Source organism: Mastigoproctus giganteus, chromosome 2 (genome assembly GCF_048544385.1).
Source record: "Mastigoproctus giganteus isolate SK-2022 chromosome 2, ASM4854438v1, whole genome shotgun sequence".
Lineage (NCBI taxonomy): Eukaryota > Metazoa > Arthropoda > Arachnida > Uropygi > Thelyphonidae > Mastigoproctus > Mastigoproctus giganteus.
Window position 1 is genome coordinate 203,693,554 of NC_143576.1, and position 15,489 is coordinate 203,709,042.

Below are 15,489 nucleotides of genomic sequence, written 5' to 3' on the forward strand. Positions count from 1 at the left end.
ATTCCCGCTCTCATCTAAATTCTAGAATAGTGCTTTGGCATTACTGGAAGCCTGCTAAAAACTATCAATCCCATCCTAACACCAAGACAACTCATCATCAGCTATAAATCCTTCTAACAGGAGTGCATTATAACGAGAGGAGTACCGCAGGGAGGTGTCCTATTCGGTCTACTGTTCACCGCTGCCCTTGAACCTTTCCTCGCAAGGTACACTGATTTCTCATCATATGCAGACGACCCGACCTCAAATTATACATAACATCTAAAGACGCTGAACAAACTCACCTGATAAATCAGTGAGTCTCCGTCCTGATCGACAGCCTTGTAGCCTATCGCAAATATGTCTCGAACTAAACGTATCAAAATCAGCTCAACTTACCTTTACAAAAAGAGAATAAAAAATGACATCACAACTTATCACAACGCATTACAGATAAGGAAAGTGAAGTCTCACACCGACTTCGGCATGACATGGGACGAGGGCCTCACTTTTCAGATCCATTTCTCGACCATGAAATCGAAGACTTTCTCGGCGATGTGGGCAATTCGACAAAGCAGACGGGGTTACTCAACGTCGATGTAGTCGGAGGATACGTCCAGCGGTGCCTACAACCTATACAATTCAAAAAAGGCAGACTGGCAACGCTTTCGGACTGAGCTAACAAGACTCCCTGAAGGCTGTCCACTCTCTGAAGCACTCCCTTTAGACGATTGCGTACGGATTTTTACCACTGCCATAAGATCTGCATGTGATCTCTCTCTCTCCACCCCATGCAGAAGGCCCTATCGGTATGCAGTTCCCTGGTGGAATCCCCAACTATAGGATCTTAGAAGAAGAGTCCACCATGCAAGAAAAATGTTCCAGCAGGCTCGATCAAGGCTACCTCCCCATGAGGTAGATTCCGCCAGGGAGGCTTACCGCATTGTCAGAAATGAATACACAAAGGTAATACGTAAAAGTAAACAGCAAACGTGGCAAACCCTGGTATCCACTTCTGGAAATAAGGACCCCTGGGGCATCATTTTCATGATCGTAACAAACAAGCTGCCGCGAGGAGAGGTACTCGACATGACACTGAAGATGAATGTCTCCTCTACTTACACCTGGAAGGATAGCATTAACAATATTCTAGACACCATTTATCCCATTGAAGCCGCAGCTATGATTCAACAACAACAAGAAATAGTAGATAAAAATCACAACTATCATCCTGCCTCTGTGGAATCCCCTACACAAACATTGAGATGGAGTTGGCAATAAACAAAATGAAAGAAGGAAAAACACCTGGCGCAAATCTGCTGGAAGTGTATGTGGTTAAAAATTTGCAGAATACTATCCTGTTACACTCCTAAGCCTTCTAAATAGGTGCCTGACAGAAGGCACCTTTCTAACATCCTAGAAAACGGCAACTCTGAAATTTATATTGAAAAATCCCGACAAGCCACTACAAATTCCAACCTCCTACCGCCCAATTGCTTTGCTCTCTGTAATGGCCAAGTTACAAGAACGCCTGCTCCTATTTCGCTTAACCGCCAGATATGAAGAACAAAAACTTCCAAGTGATAAGCAATTTGGATTAAAAGCAGATTGCAGCAGAGAAGATGTCATCAACAGATTAATCACTCAAGCAACCCACACAACCTTTAAGTACTCTCTTGCAATTATGGTAGACTTCACCGGGGCCTTTGATCGATTATGTTGGCCCAGCGTTCTTTGGAGGCTTCAGCAGTCAAATGTTTCCAACAACCTATACAACAGCTTAAGGTCATATCTAACTGGTAGAAAAGTCCAAGTTACCAACAGATTCCAGACAGTGACTAGGTACATCGATCGAGGCTGTCCGCAGGGCTCTGTGCTTGGCCCGTTCCTCTGGTCTATTGTTCTGGACGAGTTCCTGGGCATGGACCTGGGGAGAATTGAGCCCTTGGCCATCGCGGATGATCTTGTCCTTTTGGTATGTGTTGATACCAGGGCGACCCTGGAGACAATAGTAAATGGAGCACTGGTGAAACTACAGAACTGGTTAGCAGCCCTGCCATTTCAGGAGAGGAACCTTACCATTTCAGAAGCGAAAACAAAATCGATACTCCTTAAAGGCAGGCTACAAATCACAAGACCACCTACAATAAAATTAAATGTCTCCATCAGGCAACCCTGGCGGAGGCTAGCCAGAGTATTATGGGCAGCCTGGCTCACCTCCCAGTGGTGGTGGTGGCGTGCAACGTGGGGTTTCCCTAGGGACCCTGCGGCCAAGCAGCCAGAGACAGAAAAACATAACATATCACAAACCAGACGTTACACCTTTTCTGGCTTTTACAGAGATTCTGTAATTCTTCACAAAGTACCATGGCGCAAATGTGGGAAACCACCGGTGGCGCCTTCCACAAATCACTATGCCACTAACACTAAACACTATGCACTATATGCATCACCAATTTGGTCTTCTGCCCCGACGTCGTACATAAATAGATTCCTAACAATCGAGTAGTGGGTAATGCGATGGATGAACAGGGTCGCGGCAACGCATTCACCATCTCCAGGGCTGTTTTATATGCCAACTTAAATAGCACTCTCTGGGGAGTTCACATTGCATCCAGGTATTCTTTTTCTTTCTCAGATGCTTTCCGGTGTGACTGACGCCCCAGGTCTTCGAGGACTTATCTCTATTCCACGTGCTGGACGCAGTAATGACAACCCCTACCACCGTTACGCTCTATACTGTCCAACCTGTGCTGTCTGAAGAATTTCTTCCCACACAACGCAGTCAACCTTTTCAATTCATTGGCAATAGACCCTGCGAAATACTTCGAAAGCAAGCGGTACATAGTGAAGAACCTCTCTGAAGCGCACAATTTACTTCAACTATAATCCTTTCAATAATCGAATTTTGTAAAGAATATTGTAAATAATTGCATTTTTGTACACCGTTCTAGCCGGTCGGTTGTGTATAAGTTCACGAAAACTTCATGGAAAAAAATAATCAAAAATACAATTATAATTCAGTTCAAACCAGATTTTTAATATTGGTTGCCTCAGGATTCTCTTGTGAGGACGTGTTTATTTCAATCCGCTATCCTGTTTTAAGTTGGTGGACGGGAATTTTCAAAAGAGTTTCTTTTTATGCTCCAAGACAGCTACCGAATGATGGGAAATCTTCAAAACTTGATTGAACATCTCCTATCATTCAATGGTCGAAGTCGAGATTACTTTGGTAGGTGTCTTAAAGGATTCTTTAGGTCTTTAAAATATATATATATATATATATATATATTTATAAAAGTGTAAAGTGTGTGCGTGTCAAACGGCATCAAGGGTTTCCCCCATCGCCACGTTGCTTTCATTGTGGCTATACCAGTTCACTGTAAAGGCCAGAGCTTTAAAAGTGTATGGATATTGTATATGTGTAGTGTTGTGTATCGTCCTTCTGACCCATTTAGCGGCTAGACACCTGCTGAGGCCCAACGTTGCCCGCACTCAGCCCCGTAAAGGCAGACCAGGTACCCAGTAATTTAGATATTTACTCTGGCAGGTCCTGCCACTTAATTTCCTGAGATTTCAGTGGCTAGGACCTAAAAAAATATCGCATGTGGGAGACGTTGCTAGAGTTTGAGAGGCTGAAATGGTGTGCAATTTAATTTTTGACGTGTGGGGCATTCGCTTACATGCAGGTAGAAAAAAAGGGGGGAGAGACTGAAGGCTGGGGAAAAGACAGAAATATGGGGTCAGTAGGGAAGGCGGCCCCAGGCTGATGTTAGTGGGTCATGCCCATGTCCCACCAGAAGTGAAAAGAGGGCTGGCAGGGAGGGGAGGAGACAGGAGGACCGTCACCTCCCCCCGCCAGGGAGAGGAGGAAAGTGGGCAGGGTAAGGGAGCCGACAAAAATCGCCAGTAAGGCATGGTAGCAGTATGTCTGCTATTTTGTCAAGTCCGTGGATCGTCACATCTGAGACAGGTCACTGACATGAGTTCAGTCGTCTGATCAGTAATTTAAGCTTTCCTGGGATGAAATTCCGTCTTGGGTTGTTTAGTAAGGTCAGCTAGATGTCCATAGAGCAGTATATGTCACCATATAAGTGTAAAGTATATTGATGTCAAGCGGCACCAGGAGTTTCCCCCATCTGCGCGTTTCATACATTGTGGGTGTGCCAGTTTACTGGGAAAGCCAAAGATTTAAACGTGTGCGGAAGTTGTAACTGTGTAATGTCATCTACCGTTGTTCCTCTGGTCCTTTAGCCGCTGGACCCCTGCTGAGGCCCAACGTTGCCCCACTTTCGTCCCGTGGAGGCAGACCAGGTACTCAATACTTTCTATTTACTCTGGCAGGTCCTGCCACTTAGTTTCCTGAGATTTCAGTGGCTAGGACCTAAAAAAAATAAGTTTAAATTTGGGTGTGCGGGTTTTACGCTTGCATAAAGATAGAGAGGGGGATTTCGGTTTTTTTTAGGAGCATTAGCAACTAAGGCCATATTGCTCCGGGAATATGCGGTGGTCATTTCCTAACTTTTCCGCATCCTCCGTATTTGGTGGGGACGGGCTCGAACCCCGATCTAATCAAGAAGCGGATAGTGAGTGCGCGGGAGTCTGAAGACTGGAGGGAATAAGGCAGAAGTATGGGGACGACAGAGTAGATGACCCCATTAGATCAGTGAGGCAGGCCTATGCCTCACCAGAGGGAAGAATTAGGGAGGAGTGGGTGGGGAGTCCGGGCCCCCCTTACCCAGGGAAAGGGTTCAAAGTAAGTCAGGAAAGGATGCCCAGCTCAGTTCGCCATATGGCGTTTATCATGTCATAGCCCTGTGGCATCATTGTGGTTGTCATGTTCAGGTTGTTACCTTCAGGTCGTGGTGGTCTAGTCCGGTGTGGTTAGATCATCTCCTGGGCATGGGCATGGAGTCCTGTAGGACTGCCCTTGTGTTCCATCGCGGTTTGCATCAGGATGGTTTCTGGTATCCATGATTATCAGGTGTTTTGTCTAGGTTTTGCTGCGCCTCGAAGTTGTAGTTGTCCGGATTTTATGGGTTGGAGCTGGTAGTCTAGTTGGGTTGCATCTGGTGGAGGGCTCGCCTCTTTGCGAATAGTTTTACTATCCCCTCATAGAATTTTACTATCCCCTCATAGAGTGTAGAGCGCGTTTAGTGTCAGAATATAATGGGAAGGGGGAAAGGCTTCAGAATTTGTGGTGTCAGTCTTTTAAGAATGTAGGAATGCGAAACTCATTGTTCAATTTGAGCCAAGGCAATTAAGGCGACGAGGTCACAGTATATTTTGCTTGTACATTATATGACAGGACGGGGAGCCTTCCGATGTTTTTTTTTTTTTCTTTTTGAAGGGCGGACGGAATTTGTGTAGTTTCGCCCATGGGCCTAAGTGGTCTTTTTTTTCATTCTCTTCTATTCATCCATCAGTCTATATTTGTGTTATCATAATATTACACTAAACGACAAAAGTCAAAGCATAAGGACAGTAGTTCGTAAAATAATTAATACAAGTCAAGTTGAATCCTGAATGATTTGGTGTGGAAATACATTATGATACGATGCAACAGCACCGTATGTGAAAACAGGATTGATATTTATCGTCTGGTTTCGAATTCTTCTCTCTCTCTCTCTCTCTCTCTCTCTCTCTCTCTCTCTCTCTCTCTCTCTCTCTCTCTCTCTCTGGCATATAGAAAGAATCCTGGAGACAGCAATAAAAATATTCTCTCTCTCTCTCTCTGCCACTCTAGATATCAGTTTTTTTTCACGATATTGCACGATTTATAGTAACCTCTCCTTCTTCTCTGTTGAAAATTTTTGAGAATCAGTTTGTAGGTCGAATTCTGAATGATTTTTGATGAGCAAATGACTTCAATTGTAAATATCCCAGCTTAGATGTTGTGAGTTATAATTAGCTTTCTACTCTCTTTTGAATTAAAGAGACTGCATGCCACCTTGCAACGAGTCTTTTCTTCAATCCTGTATACATCCTCAGATAATGTTCCCTTTTGTAGGAGTTTAATTTACACTTCAAGTTGATGCACAGCACTGTCTATATGACATCCGTTCAAGTTAATGTCCATAAGTCATATTAATGGCAACAACAGATCAATTGGATTGTATCAAATTGAAAGTAGTTTAGAATGAAGAAGACATGGGGGTAACTATACAGTCGGATATGAAGTTTTTTGAGCAGTGCACACGGGCTACTAAGACAGCTCATTAGGTTCTGCCAATGATTTACAGGAATTTTGCCAGCAGGGGCAACGAAGTGATTATCCCATTGTATAAAGCAATGGTTAAGCTGCATTTTAAGTACTACGTACAGGATTGGAAGGATTATTTTAGGATTGATGTAGATTTCTTGGAATGGGCGCAGAGAAGAGCTACCAGATTAGTCAAGAATACAAAGAAGTATTCTTACCACAAATGACTTCGGTTCTGCAAATTGCAGCACATGGAAACTAGGCATCTGCAAAGAGATCAGATTGAAGTCTGTAAGGCTTTAAATGGATTGAGTGTGCAGAAATTTGCTTTCAGACGAGTGATTGATTGTTGTTGGATTTTAGGAGCATCGGCAACTAAGGCAATATTGCTCCGTGTATATTGTCTTTAAACTGCTTGTGTTCTGAGGTCGATTTTCAGTTTGCTGGACAAAAAACCCAGGAGAAAAACCATGCCATCATCGCCTGAGAACGACTAACTCAGTCACGTTGTGAAAAAGACCCATAAAAATTCATCCCGTCATCGACAGGATTCGAATTCAGGCCAGGTCTTTTCCACCTGGTGTGGGGAGGGAGGTCGGTGATTCTAACAACTTTGCTACCCACGAGAGCTTGATTGTTGATGCACCATTCCATCTGATATTATGGAAGTGGGTAGTTTGAATAAATTTACAAAAGAATTAGACAAATTGCTAGAGGGGATGTACGGATTAGAAGATTTATTTTGGCTGATGCTGTATAAGCTTGCTTTCTTAAATCTTCTTTGAAATAGTTTTTTCAATAAATACCATGACTTTTATTTATTTATTTTAATTAATTATGGAATTTAGCACCAAATTCGGAAGGGTTTCATAGATTGGAACCTTTATTCTGTGATAATAGAGGAAATCTCCTTTTTTTATATTTTTCACCTACACTCAATACCTTTCTTTCAGTTTTAGACAAACTAGAGAGAGAGAGAGAGAGAGAGAGAATTTTCCTGGAGTACTAATATCAAAGAGTGGCTTGTTACGATACGCAAATCCCCAAAGTCGCTGTCGACACGTTATTGATCACCTCCGTGAGGCCAGCGGGACTTCCTTCTGACATTGATTAGTAGCATCAGGAAGAACTCGTGCAATTAACTAACTAGCCTTTATCGCCATCCGCACTGGGGGTTCTGGTTAAGAAGGTTTATAGGAATTTCGGTTAACCGCGCGCTGTCCACGCTTCTATTCGTTCATCCTGTTGGACATTTAACTTCTATAACCTGTTGTTCTCAGTGCAACACGAATAAGGATCCTTCCTACCACACGAAGAACAACTGTCATGTCACAGACAGGAATTTTTTGTAATTATTTAAAACGTTCATCTCTTAACATTCCTTTGGGGAAAGGTGACGTTCTACAAGTCTCAAGTCCAATTTCTTGCGGAGCCTTCTTAACGCCACGTGTTCTTGTTTCTCAAGAGCCATCTCCAATTGAAAATAACTAACAATTAATAATTATTTTTTTCGATTCTTTCTATCATTGTTTCTTTTCACATCCATTTCTTCCGGAATTCGTAGCCTTTCCCAGCTCATTTAATCAATGAAGTCCTCCAAAAATCAATTTGTACAGCAACTGCTTTAAATTTCAATGTTTTTACTCATAAGTTCCTGATCTCCGTTTTAAATCCTTTTCTATCTGAATGCCGCTTAACTTCGATGTCTGACAATCAGCTGATTGGAAATCCTTGACCTTTCTTGAGACTTATCTTACATCTTTGAATTTGTGTGAACGGATTATTGCGTGCTATCGTGCTTCTCGTATGCAAGTTTATAAAACTACAAGAATGCTTGAAGAGATTTCTTGTTGTAGTTATCTGAAGATTGTATTTCTCCAACTTTTAATTTCAATAACACATCAATTATCCTCGGTTTTCTATAGTCCCTTAACTGTCAAATTATTAACTCGTTTATCGTATATCGAATGCTAGCTGAAGACCGATGTTCCTCCGGGAAATTGAATATTCAGAAAAGTGCTGTGATTAACCGCTTTGATGAACGCTATTAGTAATTTATAAACAATTTTCGAGTTAAAAATGTTTTCATTGTTTTGAAACACAATTTAATCAGCCTAATTTGATTGTGTCTTGGAGGATACTTCGGGGTTTGGAAAATTTATGAAGAATTGATGGATCACCATTCAGCATTACGATGTCCTAGGAGCTAAAGAATTCCTACCATTGTGGGTTGAATAGTAGTTGGGACCGCTATACTTTCACACAGTGCAGAAAAGGTCAGGGTTCAAATCCTATCAAGATGAAAAAAAAATCTCGGATGCAGGCTGGACGGGTGCATCAGGAGATCAAAGAATTGCGGAATGAACATAAACATTTTGGATCCACACATAGCTCTTGACCATCCTCCCAGTGAAAGAGGAGGCCATGAAGAGAAGACTGCAATGGATCCAATGGGGGTTAGTGAACCGCGAATAGACGAAAAACAGACAAAACTTTCCAAATTATATACAGCATAATTGAGTATTTTTGGAGATAGCACAGTGGTTATAATCACCATCCGACCCATCGGATGGAAAAGGCACGGGTTTTGAATTCCGTCAATGACTCAAGGAGCTTTTATTGGTTTATTCACTTCCTGACTGAATTATTCGGTCTCAGGCGAGGATAGCGAGGTTCCCCTCCCCCCGAATCTCGGGTTTTTGTCCAATAAAACAGGCAAAACAAACAGAGAACATACGCAATTTATGGACATAATACATAATACACACGCGTAGATGAGATTATTCTTGAGTGCTCTAATATTTTTTTTTATATCTTAGATGCCCTGATTAACTCGTGCAAAATGCATGCATTTTAGGATAAGATCTAAAAATTTATCCGCCTAATCTTCATAAGTGTTTCAAGGAGAATATTTTTAGAGAATATTTTGAACATCTGTTGGTAGTTGTTGTTGTAGGGTTTTAGGAGCATTAGCGACAAGGACATATTGCTCCATGTATATTGTCTGTAAATTGCGTGTGTTCTGAGGTCGATTTTCTGTTTGCTGGACGAAAATCCGAGTTTGCAGGAAAAACCATGCTACCCTCGCCTGAGATCGACTAACTCAGCCACGTTATGAAAAACGCCCATAACAATTCTTCCCGTCATCGACAGGACGATCTCAGGCCATTTCCACCCGGTATGGGGTGGACGGCGATCCTTCCAAATGTGCTACCCACGATGACATCCTTTGGTAGAGGACATTTTGAACTTCTTATCTAACCTCTGCTATTAGAGTATTGGATAATAATCTGATCTACGCATGTATCACATTTCCACTTATAAACTAATTTGCGAGAATTTTTTGGTTTATTGTTAGTCAAATTTGAATCATTGCTCAATTTAGATAATTTTCAATACCGTTCAGGGTTTCATACAGTAACTCCTGGCACCACTGCCTGTAAAGAAACTGCAGTACTCCTCTGTGAATAGCCCTCGTGGGTACAGTTGGCAGGATCGCCAACTATCGAAGATCGAACCCATCGATGAAGGGGGGAATTTTTATGGATCTTTTTCACAAGGTGGCAAACCCAAAAGTGAGACGCGTGTTAATAGTTTAACTTTACGCATAGGTGAGACTTTCCAGCTTGCATAAAATCGATTTACAATAAATCGACAACATACTGTTCCACTGGTCGTTTTCCTGAGAAGAGGATGTCAATGACAAGATTGTTTGATTGTTGTAGGATTTTAGGCGCATCAGCGACTTAGACTATATTAGGCCGTATATATAATGTCTGTAAATTGCGCGTGTTCTGTGGTCAATTTTCCCTTTACTGTTCGAAAAACCCGATTTTCCAGAAGAAAATCCCAGGGTTCCCTTGCCTGAGACCGACTGTTTCGTATCTGGCCTGCTCTCTTTTGTTCACCAATACTGCAACTGCAGAGTGTTACTCGGAACTCATCACAATTGATTTCACTGTCGATGAAGACGAAGGGTATTGCAGCAAGATGGAGGTGTCGCGTGACTTTTCGATCATCCTGTTTAACTATTGATTGTGAAGAGATGGAGCCATCAATTCTGCACATAGCGTGCCACGTTGCCATGCTTTTAATCATGTTATTAATAACTGAAGTGTTTTGTTTTTGAGTGGTCCTTTACTTCAAAATCTTATGCAGACTCACGAAAGAGTTTGGCAAACAGTTTAAAACCTGTTATTCATGAAAAATGTCACTAGTAGACGTTGCTTCGGCATATTAAAGCATTTGTTGACAAAAGGGGTGACGTGGAACATACTGAAGGGCTTTTTCACAGGAGATCCTTTTCCATTGACGATCCTAGAAATGAAGTAGTGGTATAGCGAACGAAACAGTGAAAAAAGTTAAAGGAAACAAAAACGGCGCAATTGGTGTAAGACCAGGGGCTACCTTAAATTTTAAAGAGTATATCTACAATTTTAATGTCCTGGAACTTGTAAATATATCTTTTAATGAGTTATACTAGTCAACAAAAAAGACAATAGTAGTTTGAAGGATGTTAACGCCATTAAGAGGATTGATTAGCAAAAAAAAGCATCACCTTATCCCAGTAGATGAAAAACTGAATTCCGAGATATTTCAGGACCTAATCAAGGTAGCCGACAATGGTAAAGAATAAAAGAGGACCAAGAGATGAGGCCTGTGAGACACCTTGAAACGAATTAAATTTTAAAACGTTGTATTCTCTAAAATGGCTGTTTCCTATTGGAAACATAGTCCAAAATCCATTTTTGAAGGGTTGAGTTTAGTTTTAAGAAGAGTGCATAAAACAGAGTCGAATGCCGGTATAAATATCATGGAATCTGCCTTCTTAGCAACACCCACTTGCCTTATTTGAAGGAGTGAGTTTTATAGATATCACCGTGACCATTAATTAAGGAGAATTATTTAAATAACTGCATTCGAAGGAAGAGGAGAAAGGGACAGAGACGGAGAGAAAAATAAATGGAGAAAAGAATGAAAAAAAAGCAGTGAGAAAAGAAAAAAGAGAACTCGAAAATAAAAAAAAAACCAGGCAAACTGTGGCTGTCATTTACAGCATTGGGGTGGCCAGTGTTCACGTGTGTCGGCTGTCTTCTGCTCATTGATTCTTGTGAGCTTAGTCAGCGTTTGTGCTGGGAATGTGGACGTGACACGGAAGAAAGACTCAGCTGGAGCTTTATGTTATGGAAAAATCACATTTCTAAAGAAAAGAAATCGCCCATCCTATCGGCACCCAATACTTGTCTTCTTAAAGCGTACACCTCCAGCTTCAAGTTTATCCGTCTTTCGATCTGCGTTATTTCTGCATACTGCAGACTTTTGTACGTAAGCGAAAACATTCTTTAGTCACGCTTCCCCGCACACAAACACATGATAAATAGCCGTGAAATTCATCACACCTCAACATCTAGTAACAGCTGAGGTGGACACTTTTCGCTTATGAAATGTTTACAGAAGGCTAATCAACGAAGGGTTCACTAAATCTAATGTAAAATCAGAAGTAATGATGTACACAGCGGTAACGCTACGCTCAGCGTTTACAACGTCTGTGAAGCGTATGACGCTACGGAAATTCCACCGGCTTCTTTACCATGTTTTATTAAACTTTGTATTTTGATTTCCCATTGCAAATGTCAAAATTGAACAGGTTTTGCATACTGATGTAATTCCACTCACTTGGAAGCAAGCTAAGGACTAATTTATCTTTCCTGGTTTCTTCCAGTACCACATCCCTGCATCGTCCATCATGCTGTAGCCATGGCCCTGCTCTATAGGTTTGCCCGCCTCAACGACAGAGCGAATACGGGAGTCTTCACCTTCATCGTAACACGTTCAGTTACTCGTGACGTCCACCGTGACGCCACCACAAAGGATTTCGTCTTTGGTTACCACAGATGGGCTGTGTCGTTCACACGCACTGACAAAGAGCTTGGAGTCTACCTCATCCTCCGGAATCCCTCCCCCGGTACGAAGTGCTACGTGGACTTCAGCTTCACCCTGCTCAACAGAGAGCACTTCAGTAAAAATGAAGTGTTTTCGGAGAAGCAGTGCCGCTACACCGTCGAACACCCAACCCACGGGACCAGTAAGTGGATGCTGATGGCCGATCTTCGCGCCCGACGGTTTACGGACGAAAACAGCGAGTTCCTAATGGAGCTGTCGGTGGGCAGTGTCATGACCGTATTCGAGGGGACCATCAAAGTATCGACTGCCTCCTTAACCAGCTCGCACCCGAAGCCTATGAAGCTGGAGACCCCCTATTTCACTTTCGGCAACTTCGAGTGGAACGTGTCGGTGCTGCCTCATGGCACTCGGGAGGACGGAGACACCAGCACGAGACCCAGGCTGTTCCTGAACCGGCTGACAGGATTTGAACACCAGTGTCGAGTTCAGTACCGCATCATCCTAGGCGAAGGCGACCGCAAGGTGGATTCGGGAATATTGGATCAGATCTCGGATCTCAGTGGACGCATTCGTGGTTTCTCGCTGCGATGTCAGCTGGTTGATCTGGTCCGTCGCGGGGCGGTTCGCGTGTACATTGAGATGATCTGTGCCAACACCATCAGTGAGGCTAAGGTGCCTACCGTCAGAGATCCAAACGCCACCGCCAACTGCTACGACAGGGACAAGCAGGGGTGGTGTGTGGAGGCAGACCTAGAAGGGGAGTGTTTAAAACTGAAGTTGTTCTACTCGGATATCCATCACGTGCCCCGCAACCACCTACGGTACGTGTCTTGGAATGCTTACGTCGTCAGGTTGCACGCCTCTACCGGAACCCGAGAGAGTGTGTTGGTTCTGAACGCTCCCCATACGAGTTACTACATCCAGGACGGCGTGGACATGGGGGTTATCATGGATACGAACGTTGCTGCAAGGCAGGTAGGTGCCCGCAGCACTTGCTGCTTGCGATGAGTGTCGTTCTTTGATGTCTGCATGCTGTGTGTCATTGGTGTGTCCTTTATATTTGGGTTAAAGAAGTGAGATCGAAAGACTGAAAGCAGTAAGGGACTATTTTCTCCAAAGAGTCTCCATGGGAAAATGTTTTATGTACAATGTACGGAAACAGATATTTCTAAAAATACTGTGAGAAAGTGTATTTGGTAAGCGTATAAGTATATTCTTTCCAACCTTCCCCCAACGAGACCCCTCATATAATATTCTGTCTGACTTGTTGCCATTAATTCTATCACTCTCTCTGTTTTTAGTTTAGAGTTTTCTAATATAAGAATTGATTATTTTCTAATACCAGTCAATTGGTATTGCGAAATGGTAATCCAGCTGATTGGTACAATTTCTATATAAGAGTTGATGGCAATCGAAACTGTACGATACTTTGTCCTATGGGACTAATTAAAATTGTTTGCGCTTCCTCTGATCAACTTGGTCTCAAATGTTTAGTGCGCATTCTACATTTTTTAATTATGATGATGTGAGGAATTTTTATAGGCCTTTTCACGTGGTTGAGTTAATCGGTCTCCGGCGAGAGTAGCATGGTTTTTCTCCAGGAAACTCGGATTTTTCGTCCAGCAAACAGAAAATCGAACTCAACACGTAATTTGCAGATCATACAGTATATAGGGAGAAATATGGCTTTAGTCGCTAATGCCCTAAAACCCTACAACAACAAGAACAACGCTATTTCTGGCTGCTGCTATTTTCCAACAAAATATTCTTAGAATTAGTAATACAAATGCTATTTCGGGACATAAAACTCCAGACATGTAGGTCCAAATTATTTGGACACATATTATTTGCATCATCAAAAAGTGCCTATTAAATTTAATTTTGAACTCTGCAATACTCTCCTCCTTGGTCACTCTTGAAATCAACTTATTCCAACGTTTCACAGGACGCTACCAGAAAAAACAAGTGCAGATCGGAAAGTAAGTTTCCGATGTATATTTTGTTACAGCCTGAAGGCACGGACCGAGCTTTACATCCATCATTTACACCCCCTTCTCTCTCTGTCCATCTATCTGCAGTGCATTCAAGTCATGTTCATTTTTTATCTTCTCTCATTCGCCTTCTTTCGGTTTATCCTTTCATCATTCTTTCCATCCTTGCTTACCCTCTTTTATATCAATCTCTGTATGCCTTTAACCTTATCCTTCTGTCTTCTCTCCCCTCTTCTGCGTAGCTGTGTGAGTAGCGAGTGGTCGTTGAGATCAGTTGAAAGTATCGATTTGTTGGCTGTATGACAAGATACAGTGTCCGAACGAAATGAGCTGCCAGGAGGTGTTATGGTGTGAACCGGGGAATCTTCCAGATGTTTGCTAGCGGCCATCAGTGCGTCTCGATTAATTTTATTGTCACTGACTTATTGATTCTAACTCTGAACAATTCATCGCCTCACTGAAGTCGATAATGTGCGGTTCGTTATAACATTACCTTCACGTTCTCGATATTTTTGCTTTCTCTGATAACCGGAATTATTGGTTGGTTAGCTCTGAGAACCTACCCATCACCATCCACCAAACTCTCAGACTGCTTTTAGCAGACTCTTGGCTTTTTTTGTTCCTACCTCGTTCCACTAGAACGTGTTAATTTTGCTTTATAGAAAAGCTGTAGTGTGATAACACTCTTGGAAGAGAGTGAGAATATTTTTATTAGTCCCAATTTTACTAGCTCGTTTTTGCAATCGATTTCAAATTTCATGATATACGCGAGGTTTTCGACTGTATCATTATTCAGTATACATGTCCTTAAGAGGCATTCATTTATTACATTTGACAACGAAAGCCTCAAAACTGTAACATAGTAGTCCTAAGAGGGTTATCCAGTAATGCACAATTCAGAACTATGGGATCTCTCTCTCTGCCAGACGTTCAACCAGACCCTGCTGTGGTCCATAATTCATTACCACAAACTTCCTTCCAGGCATTATTGATTTCTATACGCTTCTAATCACGTAGCCTTTCAGTTTTAATATATGACCACCGATCTTCATGTTTTATGTAAGCCGATACATTTTAGCTTCCATTTCGAAATTTTATGGCTCCCGCGACGGTGAAAGTTAGAAGAACCTTCTCACCAGAAGACTAACTTCGTACTGATGCTACAGCATGGAATTGAATACACGTAAGTTGCATTACTTTTGGAATAACCCAACGTCTTGCCTGGCCGGCCTGTACACTACCCAACCAAAAGTGTTTGGACGCAATCATGATGAAAAAAAAAAAACAGTTTTAAAAACAATTAATGAGGTGTAAGATCATCTTTAGTCCTAATGACAGAATCTATCTGTAGTGGATTTTGTGTCCATTCCGCCTTCAGTGTAGTTACTAGTACAGCTTTAGAAGAAAATAATT

The 15,489-nt window shown here is 42.2% G+C and overlaps 1 protein-coding gene across 2 annotated transcripts in view; it reads left to right on the top strand.

Annotated features, from left to right (window-relative positions):
- The window catches only part of LOC150089929 (uncharacterized), a 108,050-nt gene that overhangs the window by 49,605 nt on the left and 42,956 nt on the right, over positions 1-15,489 (top strand). For both annotated transcript variants that reach the window (XM_090368907.1, XM_090368906.1), the window contains exon 2: positions 11,904-13,060. In XM_090368907.1, the coding sequence (XP_090225033.1) occupies positions 11,939-13,060 (1,122 nt within the window). In that variant the 5' untranslated portion in view covers positions 11,904-11,938. The remainder of the gene's footprint in view (positions 1-11,903; positions 13,061-15,489) is intronic.